The sequence below is a fragment of the Pantherophis guttatus genome, chromosome 3 (genome assembly GCF_059756535.1).
Source record: "Pantherophis guttatus breed Tessera chromosome 3, ASM5975653v1, whole genome shotgun sequence".
In the NCBI taxonomy this organism is placed as follows: Eukaryota; Metazoa; Chordata; class Lepidosauria; order Squamata; family Colubridae; genus Pantherophis; species Pantherophis guttatus.
Genome location: NC_142065.1, coordinates 789,643 through 817,537, shown reverse-complemented (window position 1 = coordinate 817,537; position 27,895 = coordinate 789,643). Strand labels below are relative to the sequence as shown.

Below are 27,895 nucleotides of genomic sequence, written 5' to 3'. Positions count from 1 at the left end.
CCTGTCACTGAGTCTACCTGGCTCCTTGGTTCTCCGAGGAGCTGAAGGAGATGAAGCGCCAGAAAAGACGCCTAGAGAGCAGTTGGAGATCTAGTCACTCCGAACCCGACCGAACACTGGTAAGATCTCATATTAAGACTTACCTAGTGGCGATAAAAGGGGCAAAATGTAACTATTTTTCCGCTCTTATCACATCGGCAGATAATCACCCGGCCGCCCTGTTTAGGGTGACCCGCTCCCTCCTCCATCTGGGAGCGCGGGAGGATCCCTTGCAGGGTCATGCTGAGGATTTTGTTCAGTATCTGCACAATAAAATCACTCAGATTCGGGAAGGCTTAGTCTCTGACTGGGTAGGCACAGACGGGATGATGGGTGCAGGTCTTGAGACTGTCATTTGGGAGGAGTTCGATCCTGTTGCTCCTGAGGACGTGGACAGGATACTCAGGCAGCTGAACGCGACCACATGTTTATTGTACCCGTGTCCCTCCTGGTTGGTGCTGGCCTCCCGGGAGGTTACGTGAGGCTGGCTCCAGGGGATTATCAACGCTTCCTTGAGTGAGGGTGTCTTGCCATCTGCTTTGAAAGAGGTGGTGGTGAGGCCCCTCCTCAAGAAGCCTGCTCTGGATCCGGCTGTTTTGGCTAACTATCGTCCGGTCTCCAACCTTCCCTTCTTGGCGAAGGTTGTTGAGAGTGTGGTGGCGCGACAGCTTCCTGGGTACCTGGATGAAGCCGTCTATCTGGATCCGCTCCAGTCCGGCTTCAGGCCTGGACACAGCACGGAAACGGCATTGGTCGCGTTGGTGGATGATCTCTGGAGGGCTCGGGATAGGGGTTGTTCCTCTATCCTGGTCCTGTTAGATCTCTCAGCGGCTTTTGATACCATCGACCATGGTATCCTGCTGCGCCGGTTGGAGGGGTTGGGAGTGGGGGGCACTGTTATCTCTCCGACCGGTCGCAGTCGGTGTTGGTAGGGGGGCAGAGGTCGACCCCGAGGCGCCTTGTTTGTGGGGTGCCTCAGGGGTCGGTCCTCTCGCCCCTTCTGTTCAACATTTATGTGAAGCCGCTGGGTGAGATCATCCGTGGCTTTGGGGTGGAGTTCCATCAGTACGCTGACGACACTCAGCTGTACATCTCCACCCCAAGCCATCCCAACGATGCCCTTGAAGTGATGTCCCGGTGCCTGGAGGCCATGCGGATCTGGATGGGGAGTAACAGGCTTCGTCTCAACCCTTCCAAGATGGAATGGCTGTGGCTTCCGGCATCCCGGTATAGCCAGCTGGTGCCATCGCTGGCTATTGGGGGCGAGTTATTGGTCCCCACGGATAGGGCTCGCAACTTGGGCATCCTCCTGGATGCACGGCTGTCTTTAGAAGAGCATATGATGGCCGTGGCCAGGGGGGCTTTTCATCAGGTCCGCCTGATTCGCCAGTTGCGTCCCTTTCTGGATCGGGACTCCTTACGCACAGTCACTCAGGCACTCGTCACTTCCCGCCTGGACTACTGCAATGCTCTCTACATGGGGCTCCCCTTGAGGAGCACCCGGAGGCTCAAACTGCTGCAGAATGTGGCCGCGCGGGGGATTATGGGAGCCAGGGGGCGCTCCCATGTGACACCTCTCCTGCATGAGCTGCATTGGCTTCCAGTGGTCTTCTGGGTGCGCTTCAAGGTGTTGGTTACCACCTTTAAAGCGCTCCATGGCATCGGACCTGGGTATTTGCAGGACCGCCTTCTGCCGCCGATAGCCTCCCACCGACCAGTACGCACCCACAGAGAGGGACTCCTCAGAGTGCCATCAGCCAGGCAATGTCAGCTGGCGACCCCCAGGGGGAGGGCCTTCTCTGTGGCAGCTCCTGCCCTCTGGAACGATTTGCCCTCGGAGATAAGAAGGATATCGGATCTCCGGGTCTTTCGCTGTGCCCTGAAAACTTTTCTTTTCCATCAAGCAGGGCTGGCGTGAACCCCCCCCCTTTTTTTTTTTTTAGTCTTTTTAGTTTTTTAGTTTTAAATTGTCATGGGGTTTTAAATTGAACTGTTTTAAATTGGGCCAGTCATATAATTCTTTTAACAATTTTAAATTTTGTATCTGCATGTGTTTTAGCTCTGGCTGTTCACCGCCCTGAGTCCACTAGGAGAAGGGCGGTATACAAATTTAAATAAATAAATAAATAAATAAGACGAGGCTTGCAAAAAAAAGCAGATTTTATTTATGGCCAAAAACAAAATACTGGGTGGAACTATATCCAGAACATACCGATAAAATGCATGCGAGGAGATAGCTACACCTTGGGGAAGGTATGGCGTCCTTTTATACCTCCAGAGACTAGTTTAGGTTTGTGTATTCCTTGTTGCCCTGCAAAAGAATAGAAGCCTCACAATTAGCCTTGTCTCTTCCTTAAGCATTCCTTTGTTCTCCCAATGGCTCATTTGGCACCCTGGTTCTGCAAGGAAGGATCTTATACAGATCAAAGGTGTAAATTAGAGCTGAAATGTAAATTATCCCTCGGATGACGTCTGCAGTTCCAGCTGAGATGCCTACCATGCTCTTAGATGGCACAAGAAAAACAGGAAGAAGATTGATATGGGTTCAGATCAAATGGCAGGGACATATGTTTGACAAATACCAGATATCTTACAGAGGCCTAATAACAGAATATGTTTGTTACAGGAGATACAAATATAAAGTCATAATATATGTGATACAAATACAAAGGCATAGATGTATTACAGGAACCTAATGGTTATAGAATCTAGTATACCAGGATATCATATTCAAATATTATTTATTATATCCTTATTATTGTTTCCCTTCAATATATTTATTGAATTATGTATATCCTGCCTTTATTGCTTTTTTATAAATAACTCAAGCGTAGTTAGAAGCCAGTGAACATATCTAATCCACCTTCCTCCTTCTATTTTCTTTCTCCCAAAACTGATAATCCCCCCCCCCACAATCCCTCTGGGACCTCCAGGTTTCTGCCAGTTGCCTCCAGATCGTCAAAAATGCAGCGACAAGTCCTCCCTCTGGGTCTTCTACAACTCCCAGGCGGGCGTGTGTGAAAAGTTTGTCCATCAAGGCTGCAAAGGCAACGGAAACAACTTCACAACACAGCTAGACTGCCTGCAGGCCTGTGCCAGCCGTGGTGAGCAAGCGGGTGGGGGGGGCTGAGGGGGGGAGAAGGCTGAGCCGGGAGGGGATTGGGGCTCTTGAGTCATTTTACAGACTCTTCTGCATGTCAAAGATCTCTCCTAATATTGTGCCAATTCTAAGATATTAATGCAAGCTGCATATTTTGAGATATAGCCTACTAACCTGGCATTTCCACCATTTGCTGAATTAATGGCTGATTATTGGCCAGCAATAATGATGCCCCCCTCTCACGGACGTGGCCTTCTGTTCTACCGAAGGCCTACCTTAAGGACGGGTTTTGGAACCCCGAGTGGTGGCATGCCTCGAAGCGTGGTCTGAGGGGGTTTTTAATTAGGGTTTTTAATCAAATTTTAAGGGGACCCGAGAGGAGGGTGGTGAGAGATGACGGCTCCTGCAGCTCAGCAACCTGGCCCGTCGGACAGTTGTGGGGGGAAGAGGGGAGGGGGGGACGAAGAAGTTTGGTGGAGAGAGGGTTTTTCAATCCCGGTGATGGTGGGGAAGAGCAGGGCTGGTGGGAGGAGGGGGTTTGGAGAGCCCTGCTGCTGTGTTCGAGCGGTGGGGCTCTCCTGTCCCCTCGGCCCATCCTGCCCCCCCCCCCGGCGGTGACGGAGTGTGGATCCCTAGACTCCGGCTGGTATACCTGAATGCCAGCTCCGTGGTGAATAAGGCCCTCCTCGTCCGAGATCTTATTGACGAGGAGGAAGTGGACCTGGCTTGTATCATCGAGACCTGGTTAGGGACGGAGGGAGACTGGATCCAGGCTGTTGTCAACGCTTCGCTGAGGGAGGGGGTCTTCCCCGCTGCACTCAAAGAGGCGGTGGTTCGCCCCCTCCTCAAGAAGCCCAACCTGGACCCTGACTCCCTTAATAACTACCGTCCAGTCTCCAACCTCCACTTTTTAGCGAAGGTTGTTGAGTCTGTGGTGGCACAGCAATTCCCTCAATTCCTGGAGGAAACTGACTACCTGGATCCTTACCAATCTGGTTTCAGGTGCGGTCACAGCATGGAAACGGCATTGGTCGCCCTAGTGAATGATCTCTGGCGGGCCCGTGATGGGGGTTGTTCCTCCATCCTGGTCCTTCTTGACCTCTCAGCGGCTTTCGATACCATCGACCATGGTATCCTACTGCAGTGACTCGGGAGGTTGGGGATAGGAGGCACTGTTCTGCAGTGGTTCTCCTCCTATCTCTCGGGCTGCTTGCAGTTTGTATCAGCAGTGGGTCAGAGATCCTCCCAGAGACCCGTCACTTGTGGGGTGCCCCAGGGATCGGTTGTCTCCCCCCTGCTCTTTAATATCTATATGAAGCCGCTGGGTGAGATCATTCGTGGTTTTGGGGTGAGGTATCACCAATATGTGGCTGATACCCAGCTTTATATCTCCACCCCGGATCACCCTAGGGATGCCCTTTCTGTGATGTCCCTTTGCCTGGAGGCGGTGCTGGCTTGGATGGGTAGGAACAGTCTCAGACTCAACCCATCCAAGACTGAGTGGCTGTGGATGCCGGCATCTCAGGATCTAGAGGTACCATCTTTAGTGATAAGAGGGGAGACTCTTACCCCCTCCGCTAGGGTTTGCAATCTGGGTGTCCTCCTGGATTCTCGGCTGTCCATGGATGACCATCTGACAGCCGTAACCAGGGGGGCCTTCGCACAAGTACGCCTTATGCGCCAGTTGCGCCCTTTCCTAGACCGAGATGCCCTCGCCACAGTCACCCATGCCCTTGTTACTTCTCGGTTGGATTACTGCAACGCCCTCTCCATGGGGCTGCATCCGGAGGCTCCAGCTGGTCCAGAATGCGGCCGCACAGGTAGTTACGGGAGTTCCTCATTACTCCTATGCAACACCTCTCCTGCGCAAGCTGTACTGGCTGCCGGTTGCTCTCCGGGTCTGTTTCAAGGTGCTGGTACTTACCTATAAAGTCCTACATGGCTTAGGCCTGGGGTACTTGCAAGACCATCTTCTGCTTTCTTCCCACCGTCCCGTGCACTCCCACAGAGCAGGCCTCCTCAGGGTGCCATCAGCCAAACAATGTCGACTGGCAGCCCCCAGGGGGAGAGCATTCTCGGTCGGAGCGCCGACCCTCTGGAATGATTTGCCCACCAAGCTGAGGATAGCCCCGGACCTCCTTTCCTTTCGCCGCGAACTGAAGACATGGCTCTTCCGTCAAATAAATTGATCTGCTAGAGGTTGCACAAACTGTAATAATTTTAAATATGGTTTTTAAGGGGTTTTTAACTTATTTTGTGATTTTGTGATTTGTATTATTGATTGTTGTTGTAAGCCGCCCTGAGTCCTTCGGGAGAATGGCAGCATATAAATCACAAAAATAAAATAAAATAAAATAAATAAATAAATAAATATTGTCAAGAGAATATAAGTGTAGAGCAAAGGCAGGATGTGATTACATATAAAGAGCTTCTTAACAAGGAAAGAGGTATACTACAACTAAAATCTTTGAATCAACTAAGAGAAGAAAGGATAATTCAAGCATGGTTTCAGTATGGACAGCTGCAAGCTAGATGGAGAGAAGATCAGAAAATGGGTATCCTGCAAAATGAGGAGAACTTGGTAAAACAAATTAGAGATCAAAGTCAAATGCATATAAAAAGGTTGTATAATGCATTGGTAGAAATAGATTCAGAAACGGAGTTAGTTAAGGACTGTATGATAAAGTGGGCACAAAATATTGAAGAACCAATAATGATGGAAATGTGGGAAAAAATATGGGTTAGAAATGTGAAGTTTACGCAAGCCCAAAATTTAAGAGAGATTTTTATAAAATGTTTTATAGGTGGCATCTAGAGCCTGTATGTATCCAAGTTTGCAACCTAAGTGTTGGAGATGTGAATGTGATGATGCCACGTATTATCATATATGGTGGACATGTAAAAAAATTAAGGCATTTTGGATAAAAATATGGTGGATTATCCAAAACATTCTTAAAAAGAAGATAAAATTTACTCCACAGTTCTTTTTGTTGGGTATAATTACAGACTGTACGGTCATAGAGACTAAATTGATTTTAAATTTAATAACAGCAGCCAGACTTTTGGTGGCGCAATATTGGAAGAAGGAAGACTTACCTACTATTGAAGAATAGACACTAAAAGTAGTGAATTTAGCAGAGATGGCAAAAATTTCAGCATACTTGAAGGACCATTCAAATGAAAGATATATATATCAGAATGGAGTAGATGGATTGACTATATTCAAAACAAATATCGGACTAAAAAGTTTCAAATAGCTTATGAATGAAACAAAAAATTTTGTTTTGAATTATGTTTTGTTAGTTGAAAGGGGAATTAAAGAGTAAGAGGGAGTTTGGAGACTACAGAAAGTTAGCATATTTTAGTTTATGTTTGTTAAATGTTATACCCTGTATTTGCTCTGGGAAGTCCGGGGTGGGTGGGTGGGGGGAGGGGGATTGGAGGGAGAGGGGTGATGAGGGTTGTGGGGTGGGTGGAGGAGGGAAGGTGGAGGAGGGAGGGGGGAGGAGGGATGGGAAAAATTGTTGTATACCTGATAAAACTTTTTAATAAAAAGAAAGAAAGAAAAAAAGAAAAGGTTCGCCAACACTGGTGTAGGGTCTTCTGCTTGAGCAGGGAGTTGGACTAGAAGACCTCTGAGGTCCCTTCCAAGTTTGTTGTTCAGCTGCCACCTTTCCTGCAGGACCACGAAGACGGTGTCCAAAGCCCCGTGGAAATGGCGAGTGTTTGATACAATGCAAATCAGATGCCGACTGTAGAGAACCGTCATTCTGCTGCTCCGACGGCTGTCGCTCTGCCTGCGTAAGAGGAGATGAGGAGGTAGGGGTCCCATTTCAGGAGTGGGGGAGGATGGAGAGGGAGAAGGTGGAAGTGGATGCTTCAGGTCCTCTTTGCTCTCCCGCCACCCCCATTGCTGTCGGACGGCAGATGGGGCCCCCGCCTTTTCCTGGGCATCAGGAAACTTTCCCAGGAAGGACTCTCTGGGCATGGAAGGGCTGCCCTGATTGTGGCCAGGTGGGGGCAAGGGTTGTCCTGGGGTCCCCTGGACCACAAGAGCAGGGGGTGGAGGTGGTGAGGGGATTGTGAAGCCCCTTATGGGTAGGGAAGAATCCCTGGTATGAAGCAGATGTTCCCACTCCCTCAGGACTGGACCTCTTCCCTGGTGGTCCTCCAGCCACCCAGCTATGCTGAAAGCCTTCCTCCTCCCTCCCTCCCTCCCCCTCCCTCCCTCCTTTTTCTCCTCCCTCTCTCTCTGCCTCTCTCCCTTCTTACTCCTACTCCTCCCTCCCTCTCTCCCTCCTTCTCTTTCTCTCTCCTTGCCCCTCCTCCTCACTCCCTCCCTCATTCTCCCTCCCTCTCTCCCTTCTTACTCTTACTCCTCCATCTCTCCCTCCTTTTCCTCTCACTGTCCTTGCCCTTCCTCCTCCTCCCTCCCTCATTCTCCCTCCCACCCTCTCTCCCTTCTTACTCCTCCTCCTCCCTCCCTCTCTCCCCCTCTCTCCTTTCTACTCCACCTCACTCACTCCCTCATTCTCCCTCCCTCTCTCCCTTCTTACTCCTCCTCCTCCCTCCCTCTCTCCCCCTCTCTCCTTTCTACTCCACCTCACTCACTCCCTCATTCTCCCTCCCTCTCTCCCTTCTTACTCCTACTCCTCCCTCCCTCTCTCCCCCTCTCTCCTTTCTACTCCACCTCACTCACTCCCTCATTCTCCCTCCCTCTCTCCCTTCTTACTCCTACTCCTCCCTTCCTCTCACTCTCCTTGCCCCTCCTCCTCACTCAACTCCTCCTGTCCTCCCTCCCTCCCTGTCTCCCCCTCTCCTTTCTATTCCTCCTCCTCCTCGCTCACTCCTCCTCCCTTCCTCACTCACTCACTCCTTGCTCCTCCTCCATCCCTCCCTGCTCCATCTGAGGGGTCTTTGCTCCTCTGGCTGTTCCTGCTCCCTGCTCATCTTCTTGCCCCCCCCAATAAAAGATCTTTTCCTCTCACTCAAATCCCCTGCAGTCTTTCATTTTTTGTCCTTGTAATCATCCTCAGTCTGGACCGTCCGTCTCGGGGGCAGCATCCTCGTTTTGCACAAGTTTCCCCCGGATGAAACCTTGATGCTCTCAGCCTCCATCACTGGAGGGTTTCAAGCAGAGGTTGGCGGCCATTGCTCTGAGGAGCTCTGCCCTGGGCTGGGTTGGAGCACACACTACTTCTGGTGGCAAAATGTTCCATTGATTAATTGTTCTTGCTGTCAGGAAATTCTTCCTCAATTCCAAGTTGCTTCTCTCCTTGTGTCAGCACTTCAACCTGCATTTACTCTAGTGCTGACATAAGAAGGAGAAGAGGGGGCAGCTGGCAAGAGGACGCTTGACTTCTCACCTACTTATTTTCCCTGGAGATAATGTTTCCGAGGAGATGAGATGGGATGGGGGGACATTCCTGGGAGCTGAAGTGGGAGATATGGGGAGAGTGATTTGGGAAGAGGGCCAATGAGATGCAGAGAATTGGGGAACGGAAAGGGAAGGTTTTGGGGTCAGGAAGTCAGTGTTGGCTACGCCACAATCGGGGACAGGTTGTCGTGCTTAATAAAATGAAAGATTTCTTCAAAGACTATTTGTTTGGAAATGCAATTTATTTTAATTGAGACGACATCGAAACCTGACACCTTGATTCATTTCCACCCATTGTTTCTTCTCCTGCCCTCAGGTGCTTTGGAGAATAGCTTGAGCCCGTCTTCTTTCTGGCAGCCCCTCAAATATTGGGACATTGCTCTCATGTGAAGTCCTCCTGCTCCTCCTCCCTCCTTCCCCATTCCTTCCTTCCTTCCTTCACCTGACTAGGTGGCTCAGTGGCTAAGGCACTCAGCTTATCGATCAGAAAATTCAGCAGTTTGAATCCCTATGATAGGTCTCCTGCGTGAGCAGGGGGTTGTACTAGATGACCTCCAAGGTCCCTTCCAATTCTGTTACTGAGTTCCTCCTTTTCCCTCCTCCTCCCTCCTCTCCAATTCACCAGTGGAATGGCTTGTCCCCGGAGATGATGGGTGCTTCATCACTGGAGGCTTTCAAGAAGAGACTGGACAGCCATTTGTCCAGAATGGTATAAGGTCTCCTGTTTAAGCAGGGGGTTGGACTAGAAGTCCTCTGGGGTACCTTCCATTATGCTGTTACTCCTTTTCCCTCCTCCTCCCTCCCTCCCTCCCTCCCTCCCCCCCTCCTCCTCCTCCCTAATCCCCCACTCCTCCTCCTCCTCACCCTGGAAGGTGGTCCCTCTGGCTCCTTCTTGCTAGTAGCCCATCAACTGACCAACCACAAAACAAACTCTCTCACACCCAGGTTCAGACCATTTGGTAAAGTTTCAGTGTCTTTAATGTGTGTTTTTCTCTCATTATGTACAAGCAGAGCCCTATAGGGAACAGTTTGGGGTTGAATTGGTTGGTTGGTTGGTTGGTTGGTTGGTTGGTTGGTTGGTTGGTTGGTTGGTTGGTTAGTTTGGTCATTCATTCATTCACTTATTCATTCATTCATTTATTCATTCATTCAGTCATTCATCAGCCTTCTATCCCAGCATGCATGCAGAAACACACAGAACACACACACACACACACACACACACACATGCCCCATCTTCTCCCCACCACTCTGCCCTCTAAGGCCCATTGGGCTGGTAAAGAGTGACCAGTGAGTGTCCGGGAGGGGATCTCCAGCTTCCAGTCCACCCTTCAGACATTGTTCATGTTCCTCTTTCCTCAGATTCAGGGCTGCCTGAATCAGGATGGGGCCATTTTGTGCCTGCGATGACCCAAGGCTACCCCCCAGCTCTCTCCTCTGAAGGTGGAAGCTCTGGCCCCATTGCAGTCAAACTAGGAGTCAGGTCGCCAAGGGCCAGGGGTCCTCTGTGTTTGGAGAACTCTCTGTCCCTCTTTCTCCCGAGACCCCACTGCCTGGCAAGCAGGACCCTTCCTGGGGGCAAGCGGAGTGTGAGTGAGAGGAAGTCCCCTCTGGCCAGACTGACCAGGACTGCCAGTCCCTTCATCTAACCTGCAGGGATGGGAAAGAGGACCAGCCTATCTCACCACCCAGCCTGGGGAGGGACATAGCCAAGGCACACGCCAACCAGGACCAGCCCAGGGAGTGTGAGGGAGTGTCCTTTGGGGGCAACTGCACAGAGACACAACACAGAGTATATGGTGGGGCAGGGGGGAGGGAGGGGGATGCAGACAAGGCAGATTCAACCACTCGGAGGCATCATTCTTTTCCCATCTGAGTCAGGGCTCCAGGAAAACAGCTGAGTCGGGAGTCCAACCTGGTGATTTTGCCGGCTCTGTTCCAGCCAACAGTTAGGCGCTCCCTGGAAACGGAAGGATGGTGGGTCAGGCTAAGGAGGCAATGGAGACAAGACCGGATATTGGCAACCTCAAGAAACACAGGAATGTTGCATCCTAGTGTAGAAAGTTGGCACCCACCCCTCTCCTAGAAGAATGAAATGTTTTGAGGAATATTTAAAAAGGCAGAATATTATATTTCCCCTAAAAGAGAAATAAAAAAATCGTAAGGGAGACAGAAACTCAGAGCCACAGCTCCCTCCCCCCAGCAGATATTTGGGTCCCATTGGAAAAGACTGGGCCATCCTATCTACAAGACAAAAGTCATTCAGCCTCAGAGTGAAGGGATTAAGACCCTCCAGGACATAATAGGATTAACCCACTAAGACACCGAGCTCACTACATCGTGCAATCTCCTAAGGACATTGCATCACCCTCAAACTTCCACCAAACTTCTCAGACAACCTACATGGCCCCATGGGAGTCTGACAACAGCCGATAGAACACATGTCCTTGAACAGGAACAGGAACTTCAAGTGCGAAGGCCAAGAGAAGGTATAAATACCCCTCACTCTCAACTCAAAATGGTCAGCTGCCCAGAACCACCCATGTGCTTCTGCTTCATCATTAAACCATCTTTCCAATCAGCCTCCAGCCTTCATTTTGTCTCCAGTGCCTTTCTCCCAGCTTGGAACTGAAGCAGATGGTATTTCTTCCAACACTAGGTTTAAAATAGCAGGGGTGATACCCATTGGGCGAAAACTCTAAACCAGAGATGTCCAACCTTGGCAACTTTAAGAGTTGTGGGCTTAGGTCTTGTGTCCAACCTCCAGTGGGAATCTTGACCCTAGACTAGGGGTGTCCAACCTTGGCAATTTTAAGAATTGTGGACTTCAAGTCCCAGAATTCCCCAGCTAGAAAAAAATGTCAAAATCCAAGAAGGTATAAGTATTTCAGACCATGCACATCTTCACCAACTGAGAGGTGTCGTCAAAAGGGAGCTCCAGAGAAGATCTAGAGGACCAACACTGGTGTCCTCTGCTAGGCCCATGAGAAGTGCCTTCAACTGTCCAACTTCTGGATCCTCCTAATATTTGCTTTCGGCTGGCGAGAGGTTGGTACTCACCTTTGGTGAACCTGCAGGTTCCAAGACACTCGTCTTCAGATTCAAAATTGTTCTTGTTGCCACCACAGCCGCCATAGATGAACCGCTCACATTTGTGAGTGGAAGCATTGTAGAAGAAGCGTGGGAACATCGCCTTGCAGATGCCACAGACGGAGGGCAGCTGGCAAACATCTGCAGCAGCCAGAGAGACACAAGATGAGACAGGAGACAAAGGGAAATCGTCTCTAGAAGTTCTCTAAGGAGGAGAAATAGTCCTAGAAAGTTCCCTGATATTTAGAAGCTCATTTCTGATATATGGAATCTAGTGAGTTACAGAATTTTTTTTTAAAAAAAGAACATACGAGAAGCATTTCACAGAGGCTGCAGTCAGTGGCGCCATCTTGAGGCCAATCCCCCCACCCACGGTCATTGAATTGAATTGAATCAAATACTTTATTTGACCAAGTGTGATTAGACATACAAGGAATATGTCTCCGATGAAGAAGCTCTCAGTGTACATGCAAAGCAACAGAGCAAAGCATTTAATGAAGGAGAGAAGCAACCTGGAATTAAGGAGAGGATAACTAACCAGTGGAACAGAAGTTGCCTCCAGAAATCGTGGGTGCTCCATCACTGGAGGTTTTTAAGAAAAAACTGGACAGCCACCTGTCTGAAATGGTAGAGGCTTTTCTGCTTCAGCAAGGTCCTTCCAGCTCTACTCTGATTCTGAAATAATCTTACAATTTGCTAATCATCATCATCACCATAAGGGGTAAGAAAGAATGCATGTCATCAGATGGACACCCACCTTCTCAGAAAGGTTGGGGGAGGTGAGATGTTTTGCAGGAGAAAGTTTAGCTGTCCCCAGCCCATAGTATGGTGGGATGTGTCATACATGAGGCTATGAAAGTGGTGCATCGCTCTCCCTTGTATAAAGCCAGTCCTATCTTTGGGTGACGTGGTAGCCTCATGTCCTAAAGATGGCAGATGGCAGGTCTCCCACGAACCGTGCAAGATACATCGAGTTACCGTACTTTTCAGAGTATAAGACACACTTTTTCTCCCCCTAAAAGTGGGTGAAAATTGCGGTGAGTCTTACACACTGAATGTTGCCAAAGCCCCACCCACCCACCAGCCCCCACCCTTCAGCTGTTTTCGGCCTCCACGCGTTGCATTTCTGACCTCCACGTGTTGCATTTATGGCCAGTTCCAGGAAGTGGGGATTGGCGGCGGTGAATGGGACACGCCGAACAGGCGGTGGCAAACGGGTGGTGGCAAACAGGCCACAGCAAGCGGGCCGCAGTAAACGGTCCATGCCGTATGGGACGCGGTAAATAGGCCACACCAGCGCGAACAGGCCACAGCGAATGGGTGGCAGCGAACAGGCCGTGCTGAATGGGCCTCGCTGAACAGGCCATGGTGGCAGCGAACAGGCAGCGGCAAATGGGTGGGGACGAATGGGCTGCAGTGAACAGGCTGCAGCAGCAGCAAATAGGCCACGGCAACCAGGCCATGGCGAAGGGGCCCTGGCAAATGGGTGGCAGTGAATGGGCAAAGGCAGATTTTTTTTCTTGTTTTCCTCCCCCAAAAAGGTAGGTGCGTCTTATACTCCAGTGCGTCTTATAGTCCGAAAAATATGGTACTTCCAAGTAGTTTCCTTTATGGTTCCTCACCTACAGACAGAATCTTGCCAGACTAAAGGTTACAATTTGTATATTACAAATAATACCCTGGAGAATCTCTAGGGAGGAGCCCTCTTAACTCTCTTCCTCCCAAGCAAACTATCTGCTGTCTTTTTGCTCTCTGGAATGCAGTTTCTCGCTCCTGGAATCCAGATTACATTCCACCACACATCTGCCATCTGCTTGCTTGGCAGACTTCCTAGCGCTTGGCCAGGGACCCGGGGGGGGCACCTTTCAGGGGTCCATCACACAGTTGGGGAAATCAGTGTCTGGGACCCCACAGCTCATTCCCACTTCAGATTTGGCAATATCTGGTCAGTTGTTGGACAAGAGACAAGCACTAATGTCCGTGAAGCCACAAGCAGGGAATGTAAGCTGCAGTGCCTTTCTACCCCACAACCTCCTAAGTGCTCTGCTGGCCCCAGACCTATGCCATTGCAGACAAATGGTTGTCTAGTTTCTTCTTGAAAACCCTCAGTGTTGGAGCACCCACAACTTCTGGAGGCAAACTGTTTCACTGGTGAATTGTCCTCCCTTTTTGGAAGTTTCTCTTTCATTCCAGGTTGTTTCTCTCCTTGATGAGTTTCCATCCGTTGCTTCTTGCCCTGCCTTCCGGTGCTTTGGAGAATAGGTTGACCCCCCTCTTCTTTGGGGCAGCCCCTCAAATACTGGAAGACTCCTATCAAGTCAAACCTAATCCTTCTCTTCGTTACACTAGACATCCATTTCTTGCAACCATTCTTCATATATTTTAGCCTCCAGACCCTTTCTCATTTTTATAGTGATAAGTGTGATGTTTATACAGAATAACAGAGTTGAAAGGGACCTTGGAGGTCTTCTAGTCCACCCCCTGCTCGAGCAGGAGATTCTATACCATTCCAGACAGATGGTTGTCCAGGCTCTTCTTAAAAACCTCCAGTGATGGAGAACCCATGATTTCTGGAGGCAAATTGTTCCACTGGTTAATTGTCCTCACTGTTTCTCCTTAATTCCTGGTTGCTTCTCTCCTTGATTTATTTCCATCCATTGCTTCTTATCCTGCCCTCAGGTGCCTTGGAGAGAATAGGTCGACACCCCCCCCCCCTCTTCTTTGTGGCAGCCTCTCAAATACTGGAAGGCTGCTATCCTGTCACCCCTGGTCCTCCTTTTCTCAAGACTCTCAGAAGGCAGAGAGGGAAAGAGGAAGGTGCGAAGGAAGGAGCAAGTGAGGGATAAACAAATCTGCAGAGCTGCCAAGCAAAGCAAGAAGCCAAGCAGGCTGGGCAGCTCCCTGGGGCATGGGGGGGGGAGAGAGACCGGAACAAATGAAACCTCCGGAGCTCTGAGTCATCCCCTCCCCTGAGGAATGCCACACTGGCCACGTGCATCTGCTGAGTCAACAGCCCCACCCTGGCGATGACACACGGGGAGATTCCCTCCCAGCACTAAGCCCAGAAACTGGAAGAAATGTCAGGCATGCAACAGAGAAGTGTGGTGGGGCAGGTATCAGCATTCTCACCACCATCACCCCCAAAGAGCCAAATCCTCCCTCCCTCCCTCCACGCCCCCCCCCCCCCCCCCGCTTCAACCTAAGGCTGGTGAGGAAGTTGCCATGATCTGGAGGGGGCTGGATTTCAAGCCCTGGGAAGGGCGGGGTTTCTGCAGGGGAGCTGGCACTGGGCACAGTTGCACCTGGCAGGATTGCCACCACTTTGGGGTTTTCCAAAAGGCAGCTGGACTTTCTTGAGTTTTTCATCCAAGAATCTGGAGGCTTTGAAAGAGAGACTGGACAGCCATTTGTCCGGAATAGGGTTAGGGTTTCCTGTTTGAGCAGTAGGTTGGATAAAACAGCAATCCCCAACCTTTGTGGCTTGCTTGACTGACTGGAGGGGGGAAAGAGGGAAACTGGGCCATGTGAGCGGTGGGCCAGAGCACGTGGGCACACACACAGCCCTTACACAAATGCCAGGTGCCACCCACATGCGCAAGTGCCCACCAGCCTGCCACTTGTGCAAGTTGAGCTCTGTGTGTGCGCGCGCACTCCAGCCAGCCACTCGCAGAGCCCTATTTCAAATAGGCCATCGCCCAGTAGTGGGCCACATCCGGGGAGGGTGAGGACCCCTGGATTAGAAGACCTCCAAGCTCCCTTCCTACTCTGTTATTCTGTTAAGAAGCTTCTTCAGTTCTCACTTCAGAATTCACCAAAGAAGCTTCTTAGATGGGAAGCTAAACGTTTTCAAGGGGGAAAAAATCCAGAATGTCCCATTGCCTTTTGGGGAAAAAAAATCACCTTTGGGACTACCATGACCTGGACTATGATGGAGAATCTCCGTAGACATCTACTCGGAGCCATTGCAAATAGGAACGGGGTACCCCAGTAGCAGAATCAGAGAGGAATTGAGGGGAGAGAGGAAAAGATGCATCCAAGAAAAGGGACCTGGAAGGTTGACCCTTGCAACATCTAAGCTTTGAGGATGGTCTCCTAGGAAGAGTTGATGGGGCATCATGAACTCTTTGGCTGCCTTGTTCTGCCTGGAGACAGGATTGGCAGAGTAGAGTCGTCAAACACTTTCAATTAGCAGTTGGCTGAGTCTGCTAAAAAGTATACAGAAAGGAACCTGGCAAGCCAACTGAAAAGCAGTTACGAAAAACTAACAAAACTTACAAAACTTACAAAAACTTATGACGTCAATGGAGAACAAAATTTCTGTTGCTAAAATGTTAAGTGCCCCATTTTATGGCCTTTCTAGACACGGTTGTTAAGTGAATGGCTGCAGCTGTGAAGTTAGTAAGACGGTTGTTAAGTGAATGGGGCTTCCCCATTGACTTTGCTTGTTAGAAGCTCACAAAAGGGGATCACGTGACCCTGGGACACTGTGACCGTCCTAAATTTGAACCAAGTGCCAAGAGTCCAACTTTGATCCCGTGACCGCGGGGGTGCTGCAACAGTCATAAGTGTGAAAACTGGTCATAAGTCACTTTTTTTCAATGCTATTATAACAGTCACTAAACGAACTTTGTGAGAGCTGCTCTTGTTTCATTCAAGCCTTTCTGCTCTGGCTGGGAGTGGAGCCTGGGCCAAAGGCAGCCGTGAGGCTCCACAAAGGAGATTTGGCACCTGGCTAGGACTCCCTCCTCCTCCCACAGGCCCAGGCTCACCCGTAATGGCTTCCTCGCAGATGTAGCCGCAGTCTCCTGGGCAGCATTTCTGGGTGCCTGGGCAGTGGTGATCCCTGGCGCAGGTGGAGCAGGACGCGTTCTTCTGGCAGGCGCTGCAGTCCTGGGTGTCAAAGACGTCTCCCAAGGGGGGCACGTTGTAGCAGTAGCCCTCCTTAGCTGTAAAGAACAAACGAGAAGTGAAGCCCAGGGAGAGGACAATGGGCAGAGGGGGCTCCATTTTGGGGAGAAGAGACTCTGGGAGCTAAGTCCACTTTGGAAGTATTTTGGCCAGAAACGTGAACGGTCCTGTGGGTCTTTAGAAAGGCTCCTGAGGGTCCCGGGTTTCAACCCCCTACCCCACGTCTTACGCTAACTCATAGGGCTGCTGGGAATGAATGAAGAAGGAAAAGGGGGCAAGGGAAACGCCCACCCTTGAACCCCAGAAGAAGGTCAGGATTCACAGGTCACCCAGAGTTGCTGTATGAGGAAGATGGGCAGTTTCTAAATATATTATCTATTTCTGTCTGTCTGTCTGTCTATTTCTATTTCTATTTCTATTTCTCTCTCTCTCCCTCTCTCTCTCTCTCTCTCTCTCTCTCTCTCTCTCTCTCTCTCTCTCTCTCTTTTTTTTTTTTTTTTCCAAGGACTGCATCCTTGAGTAGCATCTAGCATTGCTGGAATGAACAATGTCCACAAAAATAGACCAATAATCTCTGCCCACCACAATCAAGCCTGGTCCAGGGAGAAGAGAAAGAATTGAGGTTTAGTCAAAAAAAATTGCATATACACAAAGCAGTCTCAGCTTTCAAGGCCCCGTTGTGGCTGCCATCCTAAAGTTTTGACCCCAGCTTGAGGGGCCCCTTTGAAAAAAGAGGCCCATCCAAAGGCCGATTCTTCCATTCCAGAAGACTTCCAGTATCCACCCCAGGAATAAGGGAAGCCTCCAGCTCTCAGGGAGTTTGGGGGACTGGGAACCTCCACAAGGGGCTCGGTCACCACGTAGCCAGTTCCGGGCACTGCAGGTAAGATCCAGGGGAGATTTGAAGGCTGGAGGGCTTGGATCTCCTGCTGTTCTACAGGTGTCCTGAGTCTGGAAACCCAACTACAAGTAAGACATTTTGGGCTGCTGAAAGAGATGCAGCTGGAAGCAGTGCACAGGGGTGTGTGTCTGTGTCTGTGTGTGTGTGTGTGTGTGTGTGTGTGTATACACACAGGGGAACGCCCGTTTGGAGATGAGGCCCTCCCATTGGCTGCCTGCACTCACCTTGGTCCTCTTTGCCAGCCAAGGAAGCCCCCTGGGCGCCCAAGACAAGCAGAGCCAGGGCAAGGAGGAGCCCCTGGACCTTCATGGTGCTGCTGGAGCTGCTGCTTCTGCGTCTGAACCCCAGAGCCCAGCCAGGCTGGATTTAAAGAGCCCGACAGGTGGGGCTGCCTGGATGCCGACTCTGACAGGAGCCTCTCCCAGCAGCTGTGTGGATTCCCCACTAAGCCCTGCCCAGACAGGTTCCCCAAACGTGGAGGAGGAGGAGGAGGAGGAGGAGGAGGAGGAGGAGGAGGAGGAGGAGGAGGAGGAGGAGGAGGAGGTGGCGCTGGGAGGTTCCCACACGTGAGCAGCCAGCTGGGCTGGAGGTGAGGCAGGCAAAGCAGGGGTGGCCCAAGCCAAGTGGACCTGTGCCTCAACCCTGCCTCAACGTTGCACTCTGCGTGGAATTGGCTTGGAGGTCAGAAAAGGCAGCCAGATGACCTCTTGGCTGCCAGGATAAACCCAGCTGGTTCAGGGGAGCTAAAGAAAGCCAGGCAGCCCACCAGAGTCCTTCTCCTAGAGGGAGAACCTCCGTGGCCACCTTCAGCCCATCTTCTCTGTGTACCCACCCCATCCTCAAGGATCCAGGGCTTTGCCAGGGCTGATGGCTGCATCCGGCATGGAAGATTGACCACTTCCTCCTTGAAACCAGCTGGGAGTCAACAGGAAAGGATTACGCCTTGTCCAGAAGCCAATTCTTGATGACTTCCAAGAGCTTCTCCAACTGGTTGGCCCACACAAAGGCAACCAAGAAGGAGACCAAATTATCTTTGCGCTTCCTGGTCCCGTCCCTGCTTCCACCTCCTCCAGTCTGCAGGATTCATGAGGTGCAACCTCCAACCTGCTCACCTGGAATCCAACGTGCCCATTCCACCTCCTGCCACGCTTGCTGCCCTCTGCTCTTAGGTGGGCACAGGGCCCCCTTGGACTCCTCTCCATGAGCCACCTGAGGAACAGGCTCAGAAGCCGTGGTGCTCACTCTTCCAAGCCATCCATCTAGGTTTGGGTCCTCAGGCATCCAGGTAGTCCTCAACTTATGACCACAATTGAGCACAACATTTCTGTTGCTTAATGAGACAGGTGTTAAGATAATTTTCCCTCATTTTATCACCTTTCTTGCCAGAGTTGCTAAGTGAATCACTGCAATTGTTAAGTGAGTAATGTGGTTATAAAGTGAATCTGGCTTCCCTACTGACTTTGTCTGAAGGTCACAAAAGGAGACACTGAAACCGTCATAAATAGGAACCAATTGCCAAATGTCTGAATTTTGATCACTTGACCATGGGGATACTGTGACGGTCGTAAGTGTGTCATAAATCACTTTTGTCAGTGCCCTTGTAACTTCAAATGGTCACTAAATGAACTATGTAAGTCGAGGTTTACCTGTAGAACAAGGTGGAGACTATTACAGGCAGCCCCTGGAAAATGACTCACAGGCCATCAGTTTAATGGCAATAGTCACTAGAAGTCATGCTGTGAACAGAATGAATGAATGAATGAATGAATGAATGAATGAATGAATGAATGAATGAATGAATGAATGAAGTTCCTGGCTGTTCAGGCTGGAGGCCAACCACCTGGGCACCAGGCAGGTGAATACCCAGCTGTTAGGATTTGCCCACTCCTACCCTTTCAAAATCCGTATGTACGTATGTATGTATGTATGTATGTATGTATGTATGTATGTATGTATTTATTTATTTATTTATTTATTTATTTATTTATTTATTTATTTATTTATTTATTTATTTATTTATTTATTTATTTGCCACCCATCTCACTGTTAAGACACTCTGGGTGGCTTAGAAATGATAGAAAGATAAATATAAAAATAGAATAACAGAATAACAAAGTTGGCAGGGACCCTGGAGGTCTTCCCATCAATTGCTCTCCCTGTCAGAAAATTCCTCCTTATTTCCAGGTTGAATCTCTCCTTGCTCAGTTTCCATCCATTGTTCCTTCTCTGGCCTTCAGGTGCTTTGGAAAACAGCTTGACCCCCAACTCCTCTCTGTGGCAGCCCCTCCAATACTGGAAGGCTGCTCTCCTGTCTCCCCTGGTCCTTCTCTAGCCAGGCCCAGTTCTTGCAACTGTTCTTCATGTATTTTAGCCTCCAGTCCCCTCATCATCCTGGTTGCTCTTCTCTGCACTCTTTCCAGAGTCTCAACCTCTGTTTTCTGTATGTGTCTTTTTTTGTCTTTTTTTGTCTTTTTTTGTCTTTTTTTGTCTTTTTTTGTCTTTTTTTGTTTGTTTGTTTAAAGTCTTCCCTAAGCTTGTTGGGTAGCCATACAAGTAGTCCTTCTCTTACAAACATTCATTTAATGACCATTTGAAGTTACGACGACACTGAAAAAAGTGACTTACAATCATTTTTCCCACCTAGGACCCCTTCGGTCAAGTGATCAAAATTCGGATGCAACTGGGTCATATTTATGACGGTTGCCGTGTCCCCTTTTGCGACCTTCTGACAAGCAAAGTCAGTGGGGAAGCCAGATTCACTTAACAACTGTGTTACTAATTTAACAACTGCAGGGATTCACTTAACATCTGTGGCAAGAAAAGGTTGTAAAATGGGACAGAACTCACTTAACAACTGACATGCTTAGCAACATAAATGTTGGGCTCAATTATGGTCGTAAGAGGCTTCTGATCTCCACATTTTGTTCTTCTTAATTGACTGTTTGGAATTATACAGAACACAATGACAGAGCTGGAAGGGACCTCGGAGGTCTTCTAGTCCAACCCTCTGCTCAGGCAGGAAACCCTGTTTCTGGTAGTCTCTTTCTTTTCCCACAACCTTCTCTGGCCATGGAACCCCACTTATCAGTTACTCTGAGTTTATTAAAATTGAGTTGAAATCCAAGAAGCATGTTTGACTACTAAGATGTAGTTTTCTTTCCTTTAAAACAATTCCCCCATCATTGCAGCATTCCACCCTCTTTCTGAAACTTCATTTCTCAATTAAACATATTTATTAATTAGTATCAAGTCAAGGAAAGCTTCTGCTTACATCACATCAAATTTTATTTTATTTTTTAAATTTTATTTGCTGCCCATCTGGTGACAAGGCAACTGTGGTCCACAAGACAAGTCACACAAATGATAAGGGGATTAAATTAAAGTCTCCCGTTGCTACAAATTATGTCAGCTGTGTCTGCAACAAATTATGGGGACGACGAAAGAGGGACTGCCGTCATCACACACGTGGCAATTATGCACTTCCATCACAATGTTTGCTAACATAAATAAATGTTAATATGTTTAACAAAGACCAAGTAAGGAGATTCCCGTAACAGAAACACAGATTTCTGTCACATTGCACAGATGTTACTACCCTAAGAGTGCAAAGACCATAATCTTTATTTCCCAAACTCTGAGCACTAACGAAAGTCATAAATTTTATGAGGCAATGTCCTTTCGTGCTTTCAACAAGTGGCTTAAGCAACCCCATTAACGCAATTCTTTCATTCCCCCTCCCTCCCTCCCTCCCTCCCTCCCTCTTTCTCTCTCTCTCCCTCCCTCCCTCTTTCTCTCTCTCTCCCTCTCTCTCTCTTTCTCTCTCTGCCTTCAGGAGCGTCAAAGTCTTTCTCTGAGGTTTCCATCTCAGCTCAGTTTTAAGGCCTCTCATTCAAGATCGTCCCACTTTGGCTGAAAACAATTTTATCAGGCCTTGTGGAGGACATTTTGTTTAACACACCAAGGACTCCACAGCTCTCCTCCTCCTCCTCCCCATAAGCCCCCCCTCTCTCTTCTAGCACTGATGATGTTATCTAGTTGGGTCATGAAATGTCTACAAGAAAGCAACCAAGGTCAGAGAGCACCAAGGACTCCACAAACTTCCTCCTCCTCCTCCTCTGCATAATCCCCCTGCCTTCTGGCATTGATTTGGAAATGTCTGCAAGAAAGCAACCAAGCTCACCAACTACCAAGGACTCCACGGCTCTCCTGCTCTTTCTCCTGCTCACCCTCCTCCTCCTCCTCCTCCTCCTCCTCTTTGCAAACCCTTACCCCTTCTAGCACTAATGATCTTACTTAGTTTGGTAATTAAACATCTGCAAGAAAATCACCAAGCTCAGAGACCATAAAGGATCCCGCAGTCCTCCCCCTCCTCCTCCTCCATAAACCCCACTCCCTTCTAGCACTGATCTGCCACCTATTTGCTTTGACTGTTAGTAGCTCAGATTCTTGTAGGGAGCGTTAGCTTGCAATAAACCTGTATTCATTTGCATCGCCTTGGCTGGCTCCTCATTTCCTGTGCTGCTCCTTAGATTTCCCTTTGTCCTTGTCCCAGCCTCAGGGGCTGAGAGAACCAGTCTGCATCCTCTTCCTGGGATCGGAAAGCTTCTCTCTGTCGGCTGATTTCTTGATTTGCCGAGAACCGACAGAAAACGAAGCCTCTCAGGAGAATCATTTGGGGTTCCAACTCGAGCTGGGGTTGCGCAAGAATAAATAAAAATGAAATCCAGGCACCTGTGAGGAAAGGAGAAATATTTTTTTATTCCCGAAAGCAAAGAGGTTTGCTTGGGGGAGGGGCAGATACAGAGAAAATGGGGTACAGAAGGATTGTTTTATAGGGGAGCTTGTCCTGGGGGTGGAAGTGTGCATGTGCTGATTGTAGGTAGGGTGACACTTGAGTGGGTGGGTGGGTGGGTGGGTGTATAGGTACATGTCATCTTTATTTTGGTGAACATGCAGTTCTGCTGGGAGACTGTTTTAATTAAGTCTGTTTGTGTTTACAGGCCTTCTCCTTTGATATGTGGATTAGGTCTAAGGTAACCTATTGGGGGGGTTTAAGGAAGTTTAAGTAAAAGATTTTCTCCCGTTGGCTATTTTTATTTAATTTCAGCTTGACTATCAATTATCTAGTGGAGACGCTGATTTTCAGTCCATTGTGGATTCTGTTCATGTTTAAGGGAAGTTGGAGACAGCACATAAGGTATAAAATATATTTGGAGATAAAACTTACCACAAGCCAGAGACTCAGGGTTGCTGGGGCTGGTGGAGAAAAGCGAATCTGACCAAGCTGGGGAAGGGCTCACCTAACCTGAGCTGACGACAAGAACAACATATCATGAGGTCACCACTCATGTTGCATCAGGATTTGTCAGCCAACAGTTTTGTTTAAGGTTGCGCAATCCCTTCTGGCGGAAGGCTGAGGCATCACTCGGCCTCTGTTTGCATAACGTTGTGCGGATGGCTGCTCCCATTCACCACAGTTTGAACTCTCCGTGGGTGGAACTGTTCTTGCCACAAGGTCTCCCCGAATTATTTGGGCTTTAACAGATTGTTAATCTGTTAGAGTTGGAAGGGACCTTGTAGGTCATCTAGCCCAACCCTCCACCCAAGCAGGAGACCCTACACCATTTCTCACAGATGACAGTCCGGTCTCCCCTTGAAAGCCTCCAGGGATGAAGCTCCCACAACTTCCAAAGGCAACTTCTGTTCCATCGGTTGATTGCTCTCCCTATCCAAAAATTCCTCCTTATTTCCAGGTTGAATCTCTCCTTGATCAGTTTCCATCCATTGTTCCTTGTCTGGCCTTCGGGTGCCTTGGAGAATAGCTTGACCCCCTTCCTCTCTGTGGCAGCCATGCCAACTTCCTGCAACCGTTCATCGTATATTCATTGTATGTTCACTGTACATTGCTTCCTTTTGGCCTGTGGTCTGCAGGGAAAGAGGGAGTGGTGTCTGGCTTGACTTGGGGTTAGAGCCATGTCCTTCTAGGCTCTTCCTAGGCTCCCTCTAGGCCAGGGAGTGCAAGTAGCTGCGTCTGGGAGGAAAGCCACAGAGGGATGGAGAGATGTCATGGTAGCTCCATCACTGGAAGCTTTCAAGAAGAGACGGGACTGTCATCTGTCAGAAATGGTGTAGGGTCTCCTGTTTGGGTGGGGGGTTGGACTAGATGACCTACAAGGTCCCTTCCAACTCTGTTATTCTATTCGCCTGAAGATCCAGCTGCTCTGGACCCCAGCCACTTGGCTTAACTAGCATTCCACCAGCAATCTTCTCTTTTGTGGGCAGATGGTGAGGAGGCCAGAGAAGTAATAACGGATGGAAACTGAGCAAGGAGAGATTCAACCTGGAAATAAGGAGACATTTCCTGACAGGGAGAATGATCAACCCTTGGAACAGAAGTTGCCTTCAGAAGTTGTGGGAGCTTCATCCCTGGAGGCTTTCAAGAAGAGACCGGATTGCCATCTGTCAGAAATGGTGTAGGGTCTTCTGCTTGGGCGGGGGGGGGGTGGACTAGATGACCTACAAGGTCCCTTCCAACCAGTGGTGAGTTGTTACTGGTTTGCACCAGATCGGGCGAACCGGTAGCGGCAGCAGCAGGAGGCTCCGCCCACCTGCCCGGATGCTTCTGAGCATGCACAGAAGCTCCCGCCCACGCGCATGAGTGAACCGGTAGCGATGGGATTTGGAATCCGCCCCTGCTTCCAACTCTGTTAATCTGTTAAAATGGTGATGCGCAGTTAGAGTGCCTGAAAGGAAGTGGGTTCAAGTCCAGGCATGGATGGAAACAGGATTGATCTCACTGGCTGGTGAACTTCATTGCAACCTGAACAGGAGCAAATGCACTCATTCTGCTCACATTGGCCCTCTCAGACGGAGCATCTGTGAGGGCAAAGAGTTGGGTGTTACAGTGGATGTGCCTAGTGAAGATAGTTAGGAAGTCTATGGAGATTCTCCACCATCCAGGTCATGGTTGCCCCAAATATGCTTTTCAAAGAGCCTTGGTAGTACAGTGGTCTAAAGCACCCTGTTATTAAGAACAGCTGCCTGCAATTACTGCAGGTTCGAATCTCACCAGGCTCAAGGTTGACTCAGCCTTCCATCCTTTCAAAGGTAGATGAAATGAGGACCCAGATTGTGGGGGCAATAAGCTGACTTTGTATAAAATATACAAAAGGATGAAGGCTATTGCTTAACGCACTGTAAGCCGCCCAGAGTCTCCGGAGAAGGGCGGCATATAAATCAATTTAAAAAAAAAAAAAAAAAGGCAACTGGACTTCTTTGGGGGGGGGGATTCCTTGAAAACATTTCATTTCCCATCCACGGTGTCTTTTTTCAGTTCTAACTGAATGGTGGGGCATGGAAGGATTTATATTCTTTGCGTTCATTTGGTAACCAGGACTCTGAAGGTCACTTGTTAGCTTTCTGAGAGGGAGTTAAGCATGTTTATATTAAAGAGAAGGGCCAGGGGTGACATTAACAGATTAACAGAAATAACAAGAGTCAGAAGGGACCTTGTAGGTCATCTAGTCCAACCCGCCGCCCAAGCAGGAGACCCTACACCGTTTCTAACAGATGGCAGTCCAGTCTCTTCTTGGAAGCCTCCAGTGATGGAGCTCCCACGACGTCTGGTGGCAACTTCTGCTCCATTGGTTGATTAATGATAGCAGCCTTCCAATATTTGAGGGGCTGCCACAAAGAAGAGGTGGGGTCCACCTGTTCTCCAAATTAGCTGAAAGCAGGACCAAAAACAATGGGTGAAACTCATCAAGGAGAGAACCAACCTAGAACTAAGGAGAAATGTTGAGACAGTGAGAACAGTGAATCAGTGGAATCCAGAAGTTGCAAATGCTCCAACACTGGAGGGCTTAAAGAAGAGATTGGACAGAATGGTCTGGGGTCTCCTTCTTCAGGAGCAGGTTGGACTAAAAGACCTCCAGGGTCCCTTCCAGGCCTAGGATTCTAGGATTCTATGGACCCTTCTAGCGTGTTGCGTGATTACAGCTTCCTATTCTTTGTGTTTATATTTTTGTGCACTGTGTTTGCTTTTATATAAGGCTTTCATTGAGTCCTATTGTTTGCAGAAGTAGACAAAGACAATAAAAAAAAAACTTTCTGTTTGCTCTCCCCGTTCACTTGCTTCTTAAAACCGCCTGCATTAGGTTCCTCCCACAGTCCCACAGCAGCCTCTGCTTACTCAACAGGAAGCATTTGTGATGGGCGATCAGCAGCGGTTGGGGTTAAATATTCATCGCATCCCAAGGCAGGATTGTCTTTGCTCTTGCTCGGCTGGAATTATGAAACGAATAAGGCGAGGGGGGCATTAAGAAGACACTCTCCTTTGTTTTCTGGCATTCCCCGAATTGCCTCATTGCACGAAAGCCATCCGTCACACGTCTTTGTCTTCTGAGTACCGCATTATTTTCCAAGGTGGGGCTGAAGCTCCAGCCAAGTTGCAGCACCAGTTTCGGTCCTTCAGGTGACTTTGGATGCTGCTCAGGTCTCAGCCGTGCTGGTGGATTGGGCAGGAAGCAAAGCACCCAATGCGGTGGATGAAATCAACAGAGCTGGAGGCCGGAGGGAGGAGAACTACTCCAAGGAACTGTGGTTACATAACAGCTAGAGGAGGACAAAAACCTGGTCTTGGTCTTTCTGTAACATAGAATCCCAGGGATAGAAGGGACCTGGTAGCCAAATCTGGCCCTAGGTTCTCCCTCAGTTTACCTTCCCAATAAGCAACTGAGTCGGAAGATCATTTAAAAGCAGTTTATTAGGGTACCCTGATAAAGTGGGATCTCTCTATGAAATAGGAGAGGGAGAACCCCGAGTCCCATCTTACATTCCTTTTTATAATTAACACAACAAAGAAAATAGAAGAGGAAAGTTGATTGGGCAAGATAAAAGTATTCTCCCCTTTCCATAGGAAATCAGTTACATGTAGTCAAACATATTACATATTTGCATCCATAATATCACCCGTGTTCGTTCAAAGGAGGTCTAACATCAGAAGAAGCGTAAATTGTTAAGGAAAAAGGTTGTTTGGAGTTCACAAAAGAGATAAACCAGACCCCAATTTGTACTTTTTTTCTTATCTGGAGCTCATCTCCAGCCTGTTTATCACTTTAGGAATGTTAAAAGCTAATAAATGGAGCATCGTTTTAAAAGAGAGAAAATAAAATACAAAGGAAGTGGGTTAGTTAGCAAGTTACAAAATCCATGTCATGTGCCCCTCAGACCTCAGAGGTCTTCTAGTTCAGGCGTCTCCAACTTTGACAACTTTAAGACTTGTGGCTTCAACTCCCAGAATCTTAAGAGTCTTAAAGCTGCAAATTTGGAGACACCCCCTCCCCCCCATTCTGGTCCAACCCTCAGCTCATGGCAGGAGCCTCCTACCATCCCAATCCAATGGCTGTCCAACCTACCTCCAGTGATAAGAGCACCCACAACCTCTGGAGGCCACCTGTTCCACCGGTTAATTGTTCTCCTTTCCTCTCCAGCTGTCAGGGACAGAAGGAGGTTTGTGTCAGGATTGGCATCAGGATGGTCTCCCCAAGACCACATTGGGGGAAGCCTTCAAATTCGGGAGAAGGGCAGTATAGAAATGTAATAAATAAAAAAATAATAATAAAAAAATCCATGAGTTTCTAAGGGAACATTTCCTCAATGTTCCAGCACTCTCTTCTGGGCAAAACTTTAAGACAGGTTTCCACATGCCTAAGGTGGGACTAGAACTCCCAACCTCCTGGTGATTGGCCCAAAGTCACCCAGTTGACTTTCACACCTAAGGCAGGACTAGAACTCCCCATCCAGAGGTAAAATGTACTTACCCTCACCACCAGCTCGCTGTTGTGCACATGCCGTCATCTGCACATGCGCAAAGCCTTCTGAGCATGTGCAGATGATCAAACTAGTTTGGGGGGTCTGGAACTGCCGCTACTGGCTCTCCAAACTAGCCGCTGCTGGCCCTACCGGCTTCCGCAAGCCAGTTAGCACCGGCAGCATTCCACCCCTGTCCCCATCCCCTGGTCATTGGCCCAAAGTCACCCAGCCAGCTTGCATAGCTAAGATGAGACTAGAATTCCCCTAAGGCAGGACTAGAACTCTCCATCCCCTGGTCATTGGCCCAAAGTCACCCAGCCGGCTTGCATAGCTAAGATGAGACTAGAATTCCCCTAAGGCAGGACTAGAACTCTCCATCCCCTGGTCATTGGCCCAAAGTCACCCAGCCGGCTTGCATAGCTAAGATGAGACTAGAATTCCCCTAAGGCAGGACTAGAACTCTCCATCCCCTGGTCATTGGCCCAAAGTCACCCAGCCGGCTTGCATAGCTAAGATGAGACTAGAATTCCCCTAAGGCAGGACTAGAACTCTCCATCCCCTGGTCATTGGCCCAAAGTCACCCAGCCGGCTTGCATAGCTAAGATGAGACTAGAATTCCCCTAAGGCAGGACTAGAACTCTCCATCCCCTGGTCATTGGCCCAAAGT

General features: G+C 49.0%; 1 protein-coding gene across 2 annotated transcripts; it reads right to left on the bottom strand.

Moving 5' to 3' along the window:
* Positions 1-9,462: 9,462 nt before the first annotated feature.
* Positions 9,463-17,910, bottom strand: LOC117669617 (eppin-like). 2 transcript variants are annotated; one of them, XM_087888916.1, is made up of 4 exons: positions 17,640-17,910; positions 16,376-16,552; positions 11,577-11,747; positions 9,463-10,503 (listed from the first exon to the last, which is right to left on the bottom strand). In XM_087888916.1, exons 1-4 carry the CDS (start codon positions 17,722-17,724, stop codon positions 10,499-10,501), a joined length of 438 nt encoding a protein of 145 aa, XP_087745042.1. In that variant the 5' UTR covers positions 17,725-17,910; the 3' UTR covers positions 9,463-10,498. The 2 variants fall into 2 exon arrangements, with proteins under 2 accessions (XP_087745042.1, XP_087745041.1); XM_087888915.1 differs by having other exon boundaries at positions 9,463-10,476; positions 17,640-17,872.
* Between the last annotated feature and the right edge of the window lie 9,985 nt (positions 17,911-27,895).